Source organism: Stenella coeruleoalba (assembly GCF_951394435.1).
Source record: "Stenella coeruleoalba genome assembly, chromosome: 15".
In the NCBI taxonomy this organism is placed as follows: domain Eukaryota; kingdom Metazoa; phylum Chordata; class Mammalia; order Artiodactyla; family Delphinidae; genus Stenella; species Stenella coeruleoalba.
In genome coordinates this window covers 75,214,147-75,234,500 of record NC_137161.1, presented here as the reverse complement: position 1 = coordinate 75,234,500, position 20,354 = coordinate 75,214,147, and the positions used below count along the sequence as shown (strand labels likewise).

General features: G+C 50.6%; 1 protein-coding gene across 1 annotated transcript in view; it reads left to right on the top strand.

The window, feature by feature from the left end:
- AUTS2 (activator of transcription and developmental regulator AUTS2) overlaps positions 1–9,457 on the top strand; it is a 1,122,376-nt gene extending 1,112,919 nt beyond the window's left edge. Inside the window, exons 16-19 of the mRNA XM_079944557.1 lie at positions 3,008–3,085; positions 4,035–4,118; positions 5,235–5,457; positions 7,975–9,457. Coding sequence (XP_079800683.1) covers positions 3,008–3,085; positions 4,035–4,118; positions 5,235–5,457; positions 7,975–9,235 — 1,646 coding nt within the window. The 3' untranslated portion in view covers positions 9,236–9,457. The remainder of the gene's footprint in view (positions 1–3,007; positions 3,086–4,034; positions 4,119–5,234; positions 5,458–7,974) is intronic.
- Positions 9,458–20,354: the final 10,897 nt, after the last annotated feature.

Sequence of the window (20,354 nt, the reverse complement as noted above, 5' to 3'; positions counted from 1 at the left end):
CCAGGTGCCTCGTGCATGTGCCGGAGTGGGTCCCTGATCATCACTGCATCAGGTAACCCGCCCAGTCCTGCTCCGGGACCGTACAGACAAAGGCAGTGGCCGTCAGGGGCATTAGGTGGACGAGAGCAGCCCTACCGGCATCAAAGGTTCCTTAACATTCAGTCTTTTCTAAAATCACCTCCAGCATACAGTGCCTGGCACGTGGGCTCCACTGGGTCCAGCTCATGCAGGACAACGCCGAGCTCATTCTGGTGACAGGCGCCGTGACTTCCTACCCACTGTGCGCCGTAGAATTTATTCTTCTGGACATAAGTGTTCAAGGGAGTCCCTGTTTCTAGTCCGCCTGCCACCTTCCCAGGCTTTTATTCAAGACTCGTTTTTGGTGGACCTGAGGCTCGTCCATTCGGGAAGCGAGGACCACCCGCACTGCAAGCAATCACCATTCTAATGGGCCTTGTCGCCAGAGTAAGGGCGAGGGGCGCTGTCTTGAGGGTAGATGGAATTTGCTAAGGTCTCAGTTCCATCTAGGGATGTGTTTGAAGTCTTTGTTACCATGGCACCTAGGCTCTCAGACAGGGCTACATGAAGAGCAATTTTTGGAGAGAAATAGATTTCTCCCTGGCTTCCATCTGAGCCAAGCAGATGAACTGGCTTCTTTTGCTTCAATAATTCCTGAACTGTGAGGCACCCCTGGGGGCCCTGCGCCGAGCGAAGCTGCGATCCTCGTCGAAGCGTTCATTAGCTTGTACTACACGGTGTGCAGCCACGTTTTTACTGAGCTGGCAACACTGTTCACACCTGATGAATGTGCTGGGCTGTATTTGCCCTGTGGAGGTGGTGTCATTTTTGCACTTTCTGCGTGGAGAAGAAGTCACCCTATAGGGCTGAACAGATAACTCCTCAGGTGCCTTCCGATGCTGTGGCTCTGACGGATGTTCTCCTATGCTGTGTGGCTTCCTCCACACCCCAGGCCCACAGGGCCCTTCCAGGCTGGGGAATAAAAAACCCCAAACATAAATCAATAGGGCGTTGAAGGGACAACCCTCCTCCACTTAATTTATGTTCCCGAAGGAATCTGTATTTGTTTCTACGAACTCAGTCAAAATGCAAGGGATTCTTGGAATAGTTTTAATTATTGGTAAATCCATTCAGTCCCTGTTTATACTTCTATTCTGGAAGGTAGTCTTTTCTAGTAGTCTCTTCTAGTGTAAGCAATATCATCTTTTTCCCCAAATGGTGAAACTTCTTTTAACTGGTAAGTATAATTTACGCATACTTGTTAAATTCAACCGCTTCCATCTTGCTGTTGGGCACTAGCGCCTGAAATAACGAAGGGGACGTCTTTAGATGACCTTGGCCAATCTCTTGGCTAGAGCCCGGAGAACCTGCCTTCTCAGCTGTCAGCTGCACGTCAGCAAGCCAGGCGGATGCTCTAAGTTTTTGGAAAGAGTGTCCTTCCCTAATTCACAGGTGCACACTCGCTGTCTCTCTTCCTTCAAGAAAAGCATTTGAGGCATCCTAAGGAAATACATACTGCTCACGGCCGAAGTAGAGGAAGAAATGTGGATAAAGGGGAAAACCTAAGGAAAGACGAGCACTAAGGTAGACCGGAGTTCCCTGGCGGGCAAGGTGAAGACCAACAGAGGCGATTGAGGATTATCAGTGTCCAGAAGCAAGTGAATAAACTAGCTTTTCCCGGCACTGAAGATACGGAGGACTTCATTTCCCACAACCTGATGTAACTCACAGTGAGTTTCATAGGGTCGGGCTTTATAATCTCCTTCAATGCGGGTCCGTGACAGCTAACACATCCTCAGGAAAAGAGATTCCGCAAAGGCCCAAGCGGTGCAGCCCAGAGACACAGCTTCGTGACGGCCGCTCCTGCACCCGGATTAGACAGTGTTTCTCAGGGTGAAAGAGATGTCTCTGAAGAAAGTAGCCCATGGCCAGATGTTGCCCTTTTAGAGGCTGAGAGAACATAGTCACAGCTCCTACTCCTTCAGTAAAAGAACCTTGCTTCACGTTTTTTACCCAGCATTTCTCCAAGCTTACTTGGTTACAGAACTCCCTGCCCCACTGGCATTGTTTTTCCATGTTTCCAGTGCTGTGTGTCAGCCCTGAGAGAACCATAATTCAAAAAGAGTCATGTGCCACAGTGTTCACTGCAGCATTGCAGCACTAGTTACAGTAGCCAGGACCTGGAAGCGACCTAAGTGTCCATCGACAGATGAATGGATAAAGAAGATGTGGCACATACATGCACTGGAATATTACTCAGCCATAAAAAGAAACGAAATTGAGTTATTTGTAGGGAGGTGGGTGGACCTAGAGCCTGTCATACAGAGTGAAGTAAGTCAGAAAGAGAAAAACAAATACCGTATGCTAACACATATATATGGAATCTAAAAAAATCGTTCTGAAGACCCTAGGGGCAGGACAGGAATAAAGACGCAGACGTAGAGAATGGACTTGAGGACACGGGGAGGGGAAAGGGTAAGCAAGCTGGGACTAAGTGAGAGAGTGGCATGGACATATATACACGACCAAATGTAAAATAGATAACTAGTGGGAAGCAGCCGCATAGCACAGGGAGATCAGCTCAGTGCTTTGTGACCACCTAGAGGGGTGGGATAGGGAGGGTGGGAGGGAGACGCAGGAGGGAGGAGACGTGGAGATATATGTATACGTATAGCTGATTCACTTTGTTACACAGCAGAAACTAACACCATTGTAAAGCAATTATACTCCAATAAAGATGTTAAAAAAAAAAAAAAGTAGTACCTCTCTTTGGTGGTGGCCAGCCCAGCCAGGAAAGAGGAAAGGGGGTGATTTATTTTCTGCCTCCTGATAAGCACGTTTCTCTTTCCCCGGGTGTTGCCTGGACGGACGTCAGCTATGTTCTTTCTTTAACGTGCTCTCTCTTGGGGTCCTTTGGTGACCGGGAGCCAGTGGCATTGTCGAAGTTGCCTTCCTGTGAAATCTAACTCCATTATGTTTGACTTAACAGGTGCTGCACACCCAACCGGGACCCCTTTTGGGCCACCGCCTCATCATAGCAACTTCCTTAACCCTGCTGCTCACCTTGGTGAGTTGCCCACCAGCGACGGGCAGCAACGTGTGTGTCTCAGAAAAACCTTTGTTCACTGCGCTCCTGCTACACTTCCTGCTAAGTGGGCCATAGTCCCAGATAAGTCACTTACTGCTTTAGGTGGTGGTGATCCTGTAGAACTCTGAATCCCCGCCGTCCATCTCCAGGATTTCAGCACCTCTCATACCGTGTTCTTCAAGTAGTAGATCTGTGCGCAGTAGTGGTTGTGTGTAGACTTGCTGAGCGGGTGCGGTGGGTGGAAGCCATGCCGTGGAACCCCAGGGCGTCCACGTTTACAGCAGCCTGTCCCTGCCCCTTGGAGAAGATGGTGAGCTCTTGCCCACATAAAGGCACCCATGGAGCTGGAAAGAAGGACACGATGTTATGAAGAGACAGCATCCATTACTTTCTAATCACTTCACATTTCACAACCCTATTATATCTCTTCCTAGTAAAGGTGCTTTACTTGTGGCCTTTATTTGATGTTTTCTGCACGTGCACAAGCAGATGCAGGCAGTGGTATGCCCCAGCGACAGGGTATAGGATACGTGTGCCCTCAGGACTTCATTAAGAGCTTGACTTTAAGCTGCCATCTTACTTCTGGTCTATGAGAGCCTACACGGCACATTCTGGGAAGAGGGGAGACAGGCAGGGAGGCATCTGAGCGCACTGTGGCTTGGGCAGTGTTCCCCACCCAGCAAGAGAGAAATGGGGCAAAATGCATAGTTCTGGAAAATAGCTTTCATAAATATTTTGCTAACCCCATGCCCAAATGCAAAAGGATGAAAACCCTTTGCATAATCTGGCGGGAGAAGTGGGACAGGTCAGGTCTGAGTATAAATGGGGCAAGGACCCCCCCACCGCCTTCCCAGCTCCCGGGAAGCTCTTGTCTTCCTCACTCAGTGGAGTCCTGCAACCATGTCTTTCTTCCCAATCTTGTCTGCAGAGCCTTTTAATCGGCCGTCTACGTTCACCGGCCTGGCAGCAGTTGGGGGCAATGCCTTCGGGGGACTTGGAAATCCTTCAGTTAGTGAGTACCCTCTGACTTTTTAAAATCTGCCTTAAATTATTTATCTACTCTGATCTGTCTGTGGCTCAAGACCTTTCTAGGTAAAAGGGAACCGCGCTCTTGGGAAACAAACTTAGGTGATATCATTGCAAAAGCAGGCCTCATCAGTGGAGTTAGGTCTAAACCAACGTTTTAAGGCTAGCCCGCAGTTGATATATGTTCCTGAGGGTCAGGAAAGGTACTGTAGTCAGTTGAACTCCAGAGAGTTTGCTGAAGTTCACAGTTTCATCCATATTCCATCTCTACTATCCCACATTTTAGCCACAGCTCCCATTAGACGTGAAGACAACTTTTAAATTTCATCTTGCTTTAGCGGGAGTGAGAAAACGCACTGAAGAACAGGAAGGCAGTGCAGGCTCAGGACCGTCAGGAGAGGGCCACACTTGGGGCTGCATAATCCAGGAAGAAAGACTGTGCAGTTTTCCACTGCTCAATCTGTCTAAAGGAGGAAGGGCTCCTGTTCTAAACATGCTTTAGCCACTGAATATCAGCTCGTTTTCTTTCGTGCCTTCCATACGTCATGGCCTCCGGCTACAGGAGGCTTACAGTGCAGCTTGAAGCAGCCGTCACAGTTCCATATAGCGTGGAGACCATATGTGTCTGGATCAGGACCCTGTCTGGTCTCTGCTGACTCTAGTTCTGGTCGCTAAGGTTGTGGACGGGGGCAGCAGTCATACTAGCAGGGTCGTGGTGGGCAGAGGATAACCATGAATTCTGCTCTGAACTGAGCTATTGACCGAGGTCACACTCCTCTGCATGCTCGGGACGTCTGCGTGTGCCAGATAGGCGTGATTAGGTGATCCCCATACCTGTTGGGTCCCTTTCCTTTTTAATCAGCCCCTCCCGCCCCTTTGCCTTTGGTTAAAAAAAAGAAAAAACGCTGTGAGCTTACTTACCTCTCCAGTGTAGGACAAGTTCCTCTAATGAATCTGTTAATCTCCTTTCCTTTTCCAGCTCCCAATAATATGTATTCATTTTAACTCTGAATGCTGTTAAAAGTTTTTTGGTAAGTACCTTCATTACAGCAGATTATATAATTTCTCTGAAACCTTTTTGTTCTCCACTTCACCATTTCAGCACCCAACTCAGTGTTCGGCCACAAGGATGGCCCCAGTGTGCAGAACTTTAGCAATCCTCACGAGCCCTGGAACCGGCTGCACCGAACGCCTCCGTCGTTCCCGACCCCTCCGCCCTGGCTGAAGCCAGGGGAGCTGGAGCGTAGCGCGTCCGCTGCAGCTCATGACAGAGATAGAGATGTAGATAAACGAGACTCATCCGTTAGTAAAGATGACAAAGAAAGGTACGCAAAGAACCCGCTCTCGAGTCCCAATGGGGGAGCCCGCTCTGGGCCAAGTACTGGCCACCCACCCTCCCCAGCCCAGCCTCGTGCTTCAGCTGTAGCCTCGGCCCGTCACACAGCCGGGGTGGTGTCCCCCCCGCCCCCCCCCCTCGCCCGGCCCTTCAGTGCATCGTGACCACAGGCCAGCATCACAGTTCTGTATCAGTACAGAGCAAGTGAATCTGACTCACGAGCAGCTCCACACTCAAGGTCCCCGTGAGCATTAGTCTCTGCAAACATAAATCTCTCTCAAGAAGGTAGCAAGATGGAGCCTGGACCAGAAGACACACACAGCATGAATCAACACCATCTTTGCTTTCAAGTTCGTGCAGTCCATTGACTCATCCATAGGTTTTTTGCTCTCTCTCTCCCTTTTTTGTTTTCTTTTAGAAAGTCATGTTTCCATTGTCTCATTGTATTTCTCTCGAATTTTGTTCAAACTCAAATCCTGGGCTCACAGATAACTGATAAAATTTTGCTAACCCAGATTTAGGGAAACCTCACCAAGCAGTTTGGGTCTGGGTTTTGTTTTGCCAGTGGATAATTAATTTTACTAACCATTTGTATCTCCATACGTGGTAACCCATGCCTGAAGAAGAATTAGCCTTCAAGAGGAAAATGTCTTATAGTTATTTTTTCTGAAGAATGTTACAAGCATTCTTGACAAAGCATACTCCCTTTTTCCCCCTTTCTTTAGGGTATGTTCATTTTGAATGAACTAGCAAGGCATACACAAGATACGCTTGACAGAAAATACCTAATAACACTTTCCTTTTGCTATTTAAATCTCAAATACGATCCAAATCTTTAGTTTTCCTTTACTGTGTATATTGTGTGTGTGTGTGTGTGTGTATACATATGTACGTGTTTGCTAGGGATTTAAAAGAATTCAAGTTTGCAGGTTTTAAATGCAGCAGATTAAGTAGACCATCATAGGCCGTCATGCCAACTGATTTCTTTCTTATAAAAGACGACGCATTTTTCCTTCAGGACAGCATGGTAAAAATCTCTTAGCCAATGGGAGGACCGTTTATGACATGCAGCTCTGAGCTGCAAACTGCCACAGTGAGGTGCGTCTGGACCCGGCAGCCCCTAGACCAGGAGCTCTCTGGACGGTCTGTCAGCAAAGAGAAGGCACGATACGGCAGCAAACCCTGCCCCGCTTTTCTTGATGCAGCTAAAAATGGCCTTTTAGATGAAAGTCAGGAAACTTAATAAAATACACTCTTCTTTATTCTTACCTTTTTTTTTTTTTTTTTTTTTTGCGGTACGCGGGCCTCTCACTATTGTGGCCTCTCCCGTTGCGGAGCGCAGGCTCCGGATGCGCAGGCTCAGCGGCCATGGCTCACGGGCCCAGCCGCTCCGCGGCATGTGGAATCCTCCCGGACCGGGGCACGAACCCATCCATGTCCCCTGCATCAGCAGGCGGACTCTCAACCACTGCGCCACCAGGGAAGCCTTATTCTTACCTTTTAAAGATGCTCTTCCTTCTTAGCCTTTGCACGTTGGTAGGGGAAACGTCCTTAATTTCTCCCCCGGGGCCCCCTTGCCTTCTGAGCTACCCAGGCTTCCTGCTTCCCTCCTCACCTGTGCCAGGTCTGTCTCGGGTCGTCTCTAAAACACACCAGGTTCCTGGTCCGGCCTCTTCACATTTTACCGTGTTGTCCTCTGTCACTTTGCATTTTGTGCCCCGCACTCTTAAGTCCCACCCAAGACAGGCCTCTCAGCTTCTCCTTCCACATTTCCAGTCACAGATGGAACTTGTTCCCAACCTGTCCCTTGAGGTTTTGTGTCTCTGGACCCACTTTTCCTTCTGGCTTTCCTCTATCAATCAATCAATCTTCTCAACAGATTATGGCTTTCTTCTCCTTCCTAATGCAGAGGTGCTTTTTGCACCCCCAGAATCCAGAAACTGTGGTTTCCCTTTTAACCCCCTCAGTGCTGCCTCTTGGAGGCCGCCCTGTATCTGCCTGCTTTTCTCTGAAACCAGCCCTCTGTCCCGACCTCGGGACGGAGATGTTCCCATAATCTCCCCGTTACTCTCCTCCCACTGGCTCTGAACTGCAACGTTGGAAGGAAGGTTTGGGGCTCTTAAGACTTGATTCTTGACACTAAAAGATCCTGAGACTCTAGGCAGACGGGCTGTGTGGTCCCATCACTGACGCACTGACCACGCTGGTCCGTTCAGGTTTCCGAAAGCTCTCCCTCCCTGGCCTGTGCCTCTTACACACCGAGCGTCATTCTCCCCCTCAGACGCTCCCAGCCCCGTCATCCCTAGCACTTCACCCCCTCGAGCTTCCTCTAAAATCTAGGCCAGTCAGGTCAGGGTGGCTGGTCACCCTGCCCACAAAGGGCACGTGCGGCTGCCCGGGGGACCGTGGGGGCCAGAGCCCCGCACGGCCTCTTCCCGCCATCTCATTGGCAGCCCCTGGCCGGCCGGCAGCCCGTCTCATTTGCCTCCTGGTGTCTCCTCCTCAGGGAAAGCGTCGAGAAGAGACACTCCAGCCACCCTTCACCAGCACCCGTCCTCCCGGGGAGCACCCTGGGGCACGGCCGCAGCTCCACCGAACAGATCAGGGCTCATTTGAGCACCGAGGCTCGTGAGAAAGACAAATCCAAAGACAGGGAGAGAGAACACTCGGAATCCCGCAAGGACCTGGGCGCCGACGAGCACAAGGCGAAGGAGGGCCCGCTGCCCGAGAAGGACGGCCACGGCCATGGCCACGAGGGCCGCGGCGCGGGCGAGGAAGCCAAGCAGCTAGCCCGGGTGCCGTCGCCCTACGCACGCGTGCCCGCCAGCGACAGCGCCAGGCCGGGCAGCGCCGCCAGCCGCGAGGCCGAGCCACGCAAGGGCGAGCCGGCCTACGAGAACCCCAAGAAGAGCGCCGAGGTCAAGGTGAAGGAGGAGCGCAAAGAAGACCACGACCTGCCCGCCGAGGCCCCGCAGAGCCACCGGTCCTCGGAGCCGCCGCCGCCACCGCCGCCGCCCAGCTCCTCGGCCAGCGTGCACCCGGGGCCCTTGGCCTCCATGCCCATGACCGTGGGGGTGACGGGCATACACCCCATGAACAGCATCAGCAGCCTGGACAGGACTCGCATGATGACGCCTTTCATGGGCATCAGCCCCATCCCGGGCGGAGAGCGCTTCCCGTATCCTCCTTTCCACTGGGACCCCATCCGGGACCCGTTGAGGGACCCCTACCGGGAACTTGACATTCACCGGAGAGACCCGCTGGGCAGGGACTTCCTGCTGAGGAGCGACCCTCTGCACCGTCTCTCGGCCCCCCGGCTGTACGAAGCCGACCGCTCCTTCAGGGACCGGGAGCCCCACGACTACCACCACCATCACCACCACCACCCGCTGTCGGTGGACGCGCGGCGGGAGCACGAGCGCGGGGCGCACCTGGACGAGCGTGAGCGCCTGCACGTGCTCCGCGAGGACTACGAGCACCCGCGGCTCCACGCCGTGCACCCCGCCTCCCTGGACGGACACCTGCCGCACCCCGGCCTCATCGCGCCCGGCCTGCCCAGCATGCACTACCCACGCATCAGCCCCACCGCGGGCCACCAGAACGGACTGCTCAACAAGACGCCCCCGACAGCGGCGCTCAGCGCGCCTCCGCCGCTCATCTCCACGCTGGGGGGCCGCCCCGTGTCCCCCCGGAGGACTACCCCTCTGTCCGCGGAGATCAGGGAGCGGCCGCCCTCCCACACGCTGAAGGACATCGAAGCCCGGTAAGGAGAGGATGGGACGCGAAGAGGATGAAGAGAGCCCGCGGCCGCAGGCGCCAGACTCGAGAGAGCGCGCAGGCAGAGGTCCCGCGTCTCGACCGACGCAGACGGGGCGGGGGGAGCCCCCAGCACTTCCCCTTGTAAAAAGTGTATAGACTCAGCGCAGATTTTGAAATGTTTTTGTATATTCTATGTTGAAATTTTTCAGATCTTTTAGCCGATTCGTATGTTCTCATGTCTCCCCACTCTTTTGGTTTCTCGTATAAAACTTTTTGATTCGAACCAAAACAGTGAAGATGACAACACACATAATGGGGGGGGCGGGCGGGGGTAGGAGACAACAGTCCACACAGTCCATCGTGCAGAGGTCTTTCAGATGAGAAGGGAAGGCTGTGTACATAGTTATGTAAAAAAAAAAAAAAGATTGCTTCATGAGCTAATGGTTCATATATGCAAAGGGTAAGATGAAAGCTTTACTTTGTACAGATGTAAATAGATAAAGATTAAGTAACATAATACATTAATACTTCTTAAAATGTGCTATTTGCAGACTTTATATCAGCGAGCACAGTCGGCTTCGGCTGTGTTCCCATGTATTGTTCTAGACAGCTAAACCCTTCAACTATGCAATGAATGTTAGGGCTTTTCACAAAAGCCCGCCTAACTCAAAGGAGCCTTTTCAAGTCCATTTACAACATACTTAAGGTCATATTTTCCCTGAACAAGCGCTTATGTGATATGACTCTGTTTTCCTTGCTTGTTATTTCAAACGGAGAAACACCCGATTTTGCAAATTGGACCCCAGGCCGAAACTTTGCATCTGAAGTTGCCGCTTGTGGGCCTTTGGGGGAAGTGGGGAGTGCAGCCCCGGAAAGGTAACCAAGGCCGTGAACAACCAGTGCCAGGGAGGATGGGAGTTGTCAGATGCCAAAATCAGGGGACACAAACAGGCCGCCAGCATCTCGTCACCATCAGTCACGTGATTTCACACACCCCCTCATGTGGGAACCATGCGTTTTTTTAGTGTGTCCTGTTTCCTATCTATCTGTACACACCTCCTCGTTCTGTAATGAGATCCAGTTACACCCAAACAAACAGATCCTGAAAGAAAGCTTCGCGTTTTCTCAGATGATGGATATGTTATCACTGTATTCAATAACTGATGAAGTTAAGGTGCGTATTTCCTAGCGTGGCTCACCACGTTCCCGTCGGTAATCAAGTCCGGGAGTAGCCGAAACAGGTCAACCTTGTGGGGCCGGGGAGCATTCCAGAGGGTGAAAGGTGGCGGAGAGACGGTCTTGTGTGTGCGTGTTTTTTTGAGTTTGCATCAAATCTGTCTCTTCATGATAACTTTTATAATACATTCAGCCTCTTGTCTACATATTTGGAGAGAATATGACTTTACTAGCAAAGAAATACAATATATCTTGTCTACTGGACTGTAAAATATATGTATGAAATAAAATTAGTTCCATTTGGTCTTCTAGTATATTAAAGTGCTATCTGACGTTGTTATCCTGTTTTTGCAAAAAAAAAGTTAACTACAGACCATTGTTTCTAATAAGCAGAGAGATCTATTTTAGTAGTCAACTGAAGGTTTAGTTGTGAGCTTCAGATTTTGTGAATTCCAGATGTTGTGCAGTGTTTTTTTTTTTTAAGACAACAACTAAAAAGGAAAAAAAAAATCCAAGGAATATGTACACTGGAACCGTAGTGGTAGCTTTCAGTATTGTAAAGAGATCGTTCTATACAGACCTTTTTGCTGTTCCTCCTGTATGTAATAAAGTCCTTTCTAGATCCTATGTGAAAAGAAACGTGAAGCGACTGAGTCTCCAGCATGTTCTCATCGGCGGAGCCTTCTTGTGTTATGTAAACTGTGCCATGTTATTAAAAAATGTGAACTAAGCTTCCAGCTGCTTGTTTGTGTGGGATGGCCAACCTTACCATAGAGAAGAAGCCATACTTGCAAGACAGGGCTTTGGAAGAGAAACACCTTGAACCCTTGAGTGACGACGGAAGGCTGACTGCCGTCCCTGACCCACGTAGACACTGCCAGTTAGTTTCTGTAAACGTCTGCCCTCTACCCAATCAGGAATTTTTTTTTTTTTTTTTTTTGGTATGTTCTAAGCAAAGTCCTGTAAGTCCTGGGAAGGTGCTTTTAGATTTCGTAGGTGATACACGTGCGGGCTGACTTAGCCAGCACCCTTTGTGTCTCAGGCCTCCTTCAAAACTCAGCATGTACTCTGTCTGCGTTGATGACAGATCTGATGGAGGGCCTTTGCCGGCAGCCCGTGCTTGCCTGTTCTTGCCATTACAACCTGTGGACTCAGTCTGTTGTATGTAACTTCAGACTTTCCAGGTATTTTGTTCCCGTCTTTTTCCTGTGTCTCACTGAACTACATGGCGTAACCCTCATCAGCTTGCAGACCTCTCCCTCGTCCTCTAAAATTCGTTTTTTCAAGATGTAAAAATTGTTAGATTTTCTGGTGTCAATACGATGCCATTGTTGTTTGGATGAGATGGTTTGGACGGGCGTTTGAATCCTAACTGGACAAAACAAAAGCAGTCCGGCTTAGCAGGATGCGGGTGGCCGCTGTCGGAGAAGATGGACTGGAAGCGAACAGAAACCAGGGGCTTGGTGTCTGTGCCTGCAGCTCTGCAGGGGGGGGGGGGGTTAGGACGGGGGGCTCTGGAAGGCTCCCGGCTGGGGGTACTGGGCTCACGGGCTTGGAAATCTGATGCTGGGCTTAAATAAAGGCCCACTTCACTCAGCCCTGCTTTTATGCTGATACCCGGCTCCCAGACTAGAGAAAATAACTTGAAGAAAAACTAGTAGGTTGGAAAACGTGATAAACTGTGTTTTTCCAAATCAGGCAATTCTCGGGACCTTCCCAAGACTCGCCATCAGCGGGCGTGCCTTGCTATTTCTGGCAGACTGCCCAGCTTTCTCCCGCACATCTATTTCCAGGCCGCCATCTGCAATGTGAGACCGGAAGTGACTGTCAAATCAGTCATGGTATTTAGTCCCCGGGGCTTTATTCCTCTCAACCTTTGCATATTTTCCCTCTAATTACGTTCTGCTCCCCGGCATTGATGGGTACCAGCACCAATTTGATTTCCTGCTAACCTATAGATGCTCTAATTATCTCCACAATCTCTGACTGACAATGATCTTGTTACCTTCTAATAGTACATGACAAGTAAAAGAGCGAATATCATGATGCGATAATTACCATTTCGGATGGATGTTCACAACAGTGTTGACTGTTGATCCTTTCTTCTGCCTCAAGCAAAGTGGATGAGAGGAAATAAGAGACGACTGTCCATGTACATACCTACATAGCATAAACAGACACTGCCTTTAGCCATGCAGCTGTGGGTGCCCAAGGTGTGTGTGTGTATCCGTCCTGAGGAGCAAACTTGGCCTCAGTGCTATTAAATCGGTTGAAGGAAAGGTGACAAAGTGACATGGGCTTTTTCACATATTATTTTTTAAACTTTGCCATTTTTTTTTTCCATATGAGTTTCTGAACAATTTCTTAGACATGGGAAGTTTCCTTTCAAGATAATAGGGTTATTTATCAGATAGAAAATAATATCATCAAAGACGGTTCCACACGATGAAATTGCTGGTCTCCTTGAGCACTACAGAAGTACAAAGCTAGTTTGTAGGATCTCACACCAGAACTGCCCGAAGCCTCCAATGGGGAGCTTAGACCAGCAGGCAGGGGGCCTGCAGCCACCCCGGTGCCTTCCGTTCTCAGTGACCTTGAGAAAAACACAGAGCTTGTCTGGAACTGTTTCTTAATGTGTAAGATGAGAACATCTGAATATAACAAGACCTAAAACTGGGCAGGTTGCAAGCCCATCAGCATGGATAGAGTTTCGTGTGCACAGTCCCAGAGCCCATGGAAGTTGTATAGAGAACGGCCCACACAAAAGACAAAGTAACTTTTCCTTTTTACCAACTCAGTGCCAGTGCCACAAGGATTCTTTTTTTTAATAAATTTATTTATTTTTGGCTGTGTTGGGTCTTCGGTGCTGTGCGTGGGCTTTCTCTAGTTGCAGTGAGCGGGGGCTACTCTTCCTTGCGGTGCGCGGGCTTCTCATTGCAGTGGCTTCTCTTGTTGCGGAGCAGGGGCTCTAGGTGCATGGGCTTCAGTAGTTGTGGCACTTGGGCTCAGTAGTTGCGGCTCACAGGTTCTAGAGTGCGGACTCAGTAGTTGTGGCACGTGGGCTCAGTAGTTGTGGCGCACGGGCTTAGTTGCTCCGCGGCACGTGGGATCTTCCCAGACCAGGGCTTGAACCCGTGTCCCCTGCATTGGCAGGCGGATTCTTAACCACTGTGCCACCAGGGAAGCCTGTCGTGAGGATTCTTTGCCAAAGATTTGCAGACATGGTGGTTCCAGGGTTTCTAACTCACAGGCCTGGGTGTTTCTCACCTGGTGGGCGGAAGGAGGAACTAGGGCAGGGTCTGGGGGGAGCATCTGGGGTATTGGCACAAAATGTTTTCTGACCCCCTGATGCAGGCGACCTGGAGTTTAGCCTCTGAGCCGGTGTTTGGAGACTCAACATGGCCCGGAAGAGCAATGGACCAGAAGCCTTCAAGGCCTGTGTCCTCAGCAGGTCCCAAGCAAACTGGCCTCAGTTTCCTCAGCTGTCACTTGAATGTGTTGGCTGATGTTTAAGGTTTCTTCAAGCTCTATCTGGACTCTGTGTCTCTCTTGGGACTCAGGTTACTTTTTAAAACCTTGGTTACCTTTTCACACCAGTTCCCCTTGTTTCTTGGCGTTTATCTACAGGATCTATTCCCAAAGGCCCTGCTGTCAGGAGCTGAGCCACTGACTGAGGTCAGACCCAAAGCCATCTCCACGAAGCCTCCCCTGAGGGCCTGTTTCCTGCTTATTCCCCCTCTTTGGACCCTCCTAGCGTTGAGCTTGCTCTCCGAGCTCCTCTCCCCCTTCCTCCACTCAGCCCTTCCCCTTCTGGGTTCCACGGGACCCGTCTTCTCTACTGCAGGATGCTCAGCCCCTCAGGACGTGTGCCCCAAACAAGGCCCGCACTAGGTGGGTGAGGCCACTGCTGGCTGGTTCCCTGAACTGCACGACTGCACAGAACCTTGGCGCGCAAACCTTCTCGACTGTAACCCACATCCATCGTGCTTATGCAGGGCATGCGCACACGCCTGACACAGGTTTGATGAAGCAATACGCCTGCTGTGTGCAACGAACTCTGTTTTTTATTCTGTCGTCTTTTTATTCATTCTTTTAAATGCTGTTCGCACCCACTAGTTCATCTCATGCCTTTGGAATCTTGGGTCTCAACCCCCCTAGTTTGAAACTAGTATCACGGAAGAAATCCTCCAGACTCTAAAGGAGGGTGAGAGTCACCTGGGCAGAGAGTCAAGGCTGTCTTTTTCTCTTGTCCTTCAACTGCTACCCTGTCCTCTTACCTGACTCTCCCTAAACCCCCGCTCCATGCTGCTGCCAGTTCTGCTCACACCTCTCCCAGGTTCCAAACCACCCCTGATTTAAAGAGGACACCAGAGTGGAGCCTGGATTCTCGTCCAGCCTGCGAAGTCCTGCCTCTCTAGTGCCTGGGAACCTGTCGGCGTCATCTCTGCAGGCCTTTCCCAGCACACACTGGCCACTCACACCTCTTTGTTTCTGTTCCCTTTGCTGTCTCTTCTCCGTCTGGCAAACTGAGGCTCAAAGGCCTTCACCTCCAGGAAGCCTCCCCTGACTGCCCCTTGTTCCCCATCATAGTTCACTGCTTAGAGACTAATGGTTCTCAAAGTGTGGTCCCCAGACCAGCATCGGCACCAGGGAACTTGTTAGAAACACAGATTCTCAGACCTCCACCTCTAACCTCGTGAATCCGCAAGAGTGGGGCCCAGGGATCTGTGTTTTCACAAGCCCTCCAGGGGATTCTCATGCACAATCAAGTTTCAGAACTACTGCCTCAGACTGTGTAAAAAGGTCAAAGTGAAGTTCTGGCCAAAAGCTGCAGAAAGACTCACTGGGCAACAGAAAATGATTCTGGAGGAGAAGCTCTGTTCTCTTTGACTTTTCAGCCTGATCCACGATCCTGCTGGACCATAAAGAGACTGTAACCTTGTTGGGGCCAGAAAGACATTTTCTGCTTCCAGGGCTATCCTGATTCTCACTAGCTCTCATCTTGAACTCATGCATCACTAACAGTATGAAATGTCACAGAGGTCAGCCCCTCCTTAGCAGTAACGACAGTAGCCAGTGTTAACTGAATGCTTTTTGCATGCACTGTTGTGCTTCCCACATGGACCCTCTCCCTTCATGTTTTCAACAGCCTTACAAGGTGTAACCCCGATCGGACAGTGAGAACAATAAAGCCCAGAGCGATGAGGTAACATTCCTGTGTTCAAGTGCATAACCTAGACACACACCCAGGTGGTCCCCCTCCAGAGCCTGCACCATAGCCACGGCCCCACGTTACCATCGAGAAAAGGCTGAGTTAGTCCATCCCATAAGCAGCAATGGCAAGGACACCGTTTACCCACTTAACCCTCACTTCTAGTTGACACCAGGTATATATTCCAGAGGCTGTGAACTGGTGCAAGGAAAGGAAAGGAAAGGAAAGGAAAGGAAAGGAAAGGGAGAAAGAAACAAGGGTATCGTGAATGGCTCATTGATGAGAATATGCTATGAATCAAGGATTATGATTAACCCAAGTGTACATCTAAGGTTTTTTTTTTTTTAATTTAGTGGCTTGTGTGGTCCAAAGCAGCCCACAAGATGTCGTATTTGGTCCGGGATGATCTTAGTATACAGAAATTTTATATAGACAAAGCAGAGCTTCCTTACACGGTGGGCAGACATCGATGGGCCGTTTGTGACCGTGGATGCGTACAAGCGTTCAATCGTGTTCTTGAAAACAAAGTATTCTCATATCTAATTATTAAAGTAGAACTAAAGTTCTGGGCAATAAATGGACAGTCCTTGGAAGTAATAAACCAGCATTCCTCTGTAATTTGGAATTTTCATCCATTCAGACGGATCTTCACCCCAGTGGGTCTGTAATAATGCAACTAAGATGTCAACTGCTGTGGTTCACACACCCCTCACAGCAGTGAAACTTCCTGAATCCATTAGTGGGTGTGGAGTCAATGGACATTCATCTATGTGACGAACATGGAGGGCGTCCTTTTGGCCAGGCTCGTGCTAGGTGCTGGGGTTACTGCAGGCGCCAAGAGGACAAGGCTCGCCGCCCCCCCCCCCAGTGGGCTTACATCCAGGGGACGAGTGAAGAGGGTGGCGTGAGAGCCTCTGAGAGAGGCTGATGGGCAGGAAGGCATTTTCAAGGACGTTGCTGAGTTAATGGAATGCAGCCCTCTGTCTCAGCCAGGTGTGGCTGCAGCCCAGTTCGCCTTTGCTCCTGGGTTTCCCCAAACTCCCTTCAGCTCTGGGAGGCCTCTACCCCTGAGAGTCCTGAGCTGGTGGGAGATGTGTCCCTGTCTGTTTGCCTCCCCTGAAGTCCTGCTAAGGGCCAGGTGGTGGCGCCTCTGAGTCCCTTCTGCATAGTGCCTGAGGGCAGAGGCGCCAACAGGGATGCAATGGATTGAAGCCGGGTCAGTCCCTGCCTCTCCAGGGGCCTCGGTTTCCTCACCTCAAAAATGGAAAGAAGGCCAGAGACTGGGCTTTACCAGGGAATTTCTGATCTCCCTATTGGTTCCAACAGACTAGGTTGATGAGTCTGGGTAGGATTTTATTTGCTAATGTTTGAGAAAGAAAAGAAATGCCAAGATGAAAACAGGAAAATGCAAGTGATGCTTGACAGATGGCCATAAAGGAGTGGTTACAGGAAGGAGCCCCAAAGGCCAGATTCAGAAAGGCCTTTGGGGACCTGGTACCAAGGGTCTTGCCCATGAGGGTAGATTCTGCTAACAAAGGAGACTCCCAGGGACTCCATGGCCAGACCCGAACGCCTCCCGCTTTTCTGGAGCATTTCTCCAGCTCCAGCCCCACTTACACATCCTGGAACTCGAGACGGAGCAGCCTCCACACCCCGCAGCCTCCATTCTCCAGAGGGTCGGGGAGGTTCCCACCCTGCCTCCCCGACGTGCGGGGGCATCTGCGGGGCCCCTTCTGCAGGCTTCCATCACCAGGGGGCACCCACGTGTTTGTCCCATCTCCCAGCCCCTCGCCTACACCTGCAGGGGGAGAAGGCAGCCCCCAACTCTGCACCCCCAAGTCTCCCACTCGGCCGCATGACCACCCTCTGCCTCGGACCTCGGCGCCAATTCCACGTGCCTCCGTGGCGGTCTCATCCTTCTGGCCCTCAGCATCCCCTCGGGTCCACTGCACTCCCTTCCCCCCTGACCTTCTGGCCAGTTGTTAGCACAAACCCCCTTCTCCATCCGGCTTCTTCGGATTCTCCCTTCACCGTCCTGCTCCCCCACCCCCCGGGACCCTCCCCCTCGCCGCGCTCTAAAACGGGGAGCATCTTCTCTCCAGCATCCTCCTCATTACAGCCTCGCGGCTCTCAGATCCTCCTGGGTGCAATCGCCTGCCCACCACCCCGCACTCAGGCCACGAAGGTGTCCCCCTGCTCACTGCCAGCCTCTCCAGCAACGCTGCGACCGTGACTCTCACTCCCATGGTCACACCCGGGCTCCGGCGCCAGCACCAACTCAGCTCCTCCCTGGTCTCATTTCAGATGCTGTATCCTGACTCCACGTCTTGCTGTTGGCTTCCCCCGGAACCACCCCCTGCAGTCGTTGGCTGCAGCCTCTGCACACTGCCCGCCCCCCCAGCCCCAGCACTGTCCTCGTTTCTCACCTCCCCCCTCCCCCATTGGTGAAAGACCGTAATCGCCCCCGCATACACCCCAGCGTCCCTGCTCGCTACTGCTTTGTGGAGCCCCACACCACACTGGCTAAACCCCAGCCTTGCCTAGATACAGCACTGGCCACCCCAGCCTGGGCCACCGTGGCCAAATGCGAGGAGAGAATCACAGAACTGTGCTGCCAGTTCGGTAACTTCAAACGGGCCCCTAACACTCCCTGGAAGTCATGTTTTCCCTCCTCTCCCCGGCGGCTGTCATGCCTGGTAGGTCAGGGTTAAGGTGTCCAGGACTGATTCTCTTCAGGCTGATGCTCCAGAAAAGGATTCAGCCTCCTGTGAAGCTCCATGGAAACCAGCTGTGGCCCCGGTGCTGAAGGCGGCCGTCCTGGAACCAGCCGGGCATGGACCCAGCCCCCATCTTCCCCAATCATAACTCTCAGCTCACGGAAAAGGGCTGGAGCCACAGCTGGCTGCGGCACCCCACAGCCATTGCAGCCTGGCCCGTGCCGATTCCGTGCAAGGAGCCAGGGCCTGCCCAGGGGCAATTTAAAAGCCCCGTGGCCAAGGTCAGGGTCTCTCTGCTGGAGTCTGACCCTGCGTCATCACTAGACTCGGCAAGAGGGGCCTTTTACCTGGACACACACACACACACGCACACAAGCGCGCACGCACGCACACACACACACACACGCATGCACGCTCGCACGCACGCACAGTGCAGCCAGGTGTCACAGCCACCAGGCCCCTCAACGTTCTCTCTTTTGACTCACACCATCCGGGCCCCAGGGACCCGCTTCTCCACATCGCCTCCCTGCGTCCTCAAGACAAGACGTGTTGCTTCCAGTGCCATAGGTGTGAGGCTTATGAGCATGGGGGACAGATTCCACCGCAGAGGGTGGGGAGGACTTGAGTAGTGGGGACACTTGGAGAAAAGAAGAAAGCTGTTTCATGAATCCTTCAAAGCCTTCCTCTAAGTTCCCGGCGGTGCGATAGATTCTCGCATAAGGCAGTACTGCTTCCCAGCGTCCGTTTCCCATTTCTCACTTTTCTCACTATTCTTACTCGTGGTCCTCGATGTGCTCATGGATTAGTGAGGTATTCACAGCGTTTTGCATGTGGCAGGAGAGCAGCCCTTTGCAATAATAAACCGTTATCATCACTCTTAAATTTCTATATACGTAAGACCAGATGTAACGGGGATGAATCATAATTCCGATTCTTTACACTGACAACAAACACTGGAATTGCTAATCAGAGTATTTTTTTATAAAATGTCTAACATTTCAAAATAACATTATTGACTCAAACAGCATCATTTCAATAATTTTAGATAAAACTTTGATATTCATTCATTATAATTTATATTTTGACTCTCAATTTCAAGAGAATTTTTAATATTTAAAAGTAATTGAAAACATGCAAAATAAAATTTAATGTTGAAATATTTTCTTTACTTTCTTGATGGAAACATTCAAATTGTGTACATTTTGAATAAAATTGCCTTTTATATTTTAATCCTTTGGACCAGGGGTCAGCATGTTTTTCTGTAATAGGCTTTATGGGCCATCGGGTCTTTGTTACAACTACTCAACTCAGCTATTGTAGCGTGAAAGCCGCCAGGGACTATATGCAAACAAATGGACTGTCTGAGTTACAGCAAAATTTTACAAAAACAGACGGTAGTCCACATATGGCCTGAGGGCCAGAGTTTGCTAATCCCTGCTTTAGACCACTAAGAATGAGTTCAAGTCAACATTGTGGTACAAATAAAAAGTAGCCCTCATGAAACAGAAAAACACTGGGAGAGCAGGGGAGGAAAATATGTGAATATTTGCTTAATATTTAAAAGCTGGGAAAGTATGAATGAAAACAGCAGAATTCTGTCAAACATGATCCCTACACAATTTGCAAACTAAACATTGTACATTATTTAATTTGAAATGTTTACTCAGATCATTGTAGTTTAGATGTAGTTTTAAGAAAGAATTTATAGGGACTTGGGACTTCCCTGGTGGTGCAGTGGTTAAGACTCTGCACTCCCGATGCAGGGGACCCAGGTTCAATCCCTGGTCAGAGAATTAGATCCCACACGCATGCCACAGCTAAGAGTTCACATGCCACAACTAAGGAGCTGGTGAGCCGCAACGAAGGAGCCTGCCTGCCTCAATTAAGACCCAGCACAACCAAAAAAAAGAAAAAAAAGGATTTAGAGGGACTTCCCTGGTGCTCCAGTGGTTAAGAATCCACCTTCCAATGCAAGGGACGTGGGTTTGATCCCTGGTTGGGGAACTAAGATTCCACCTACTG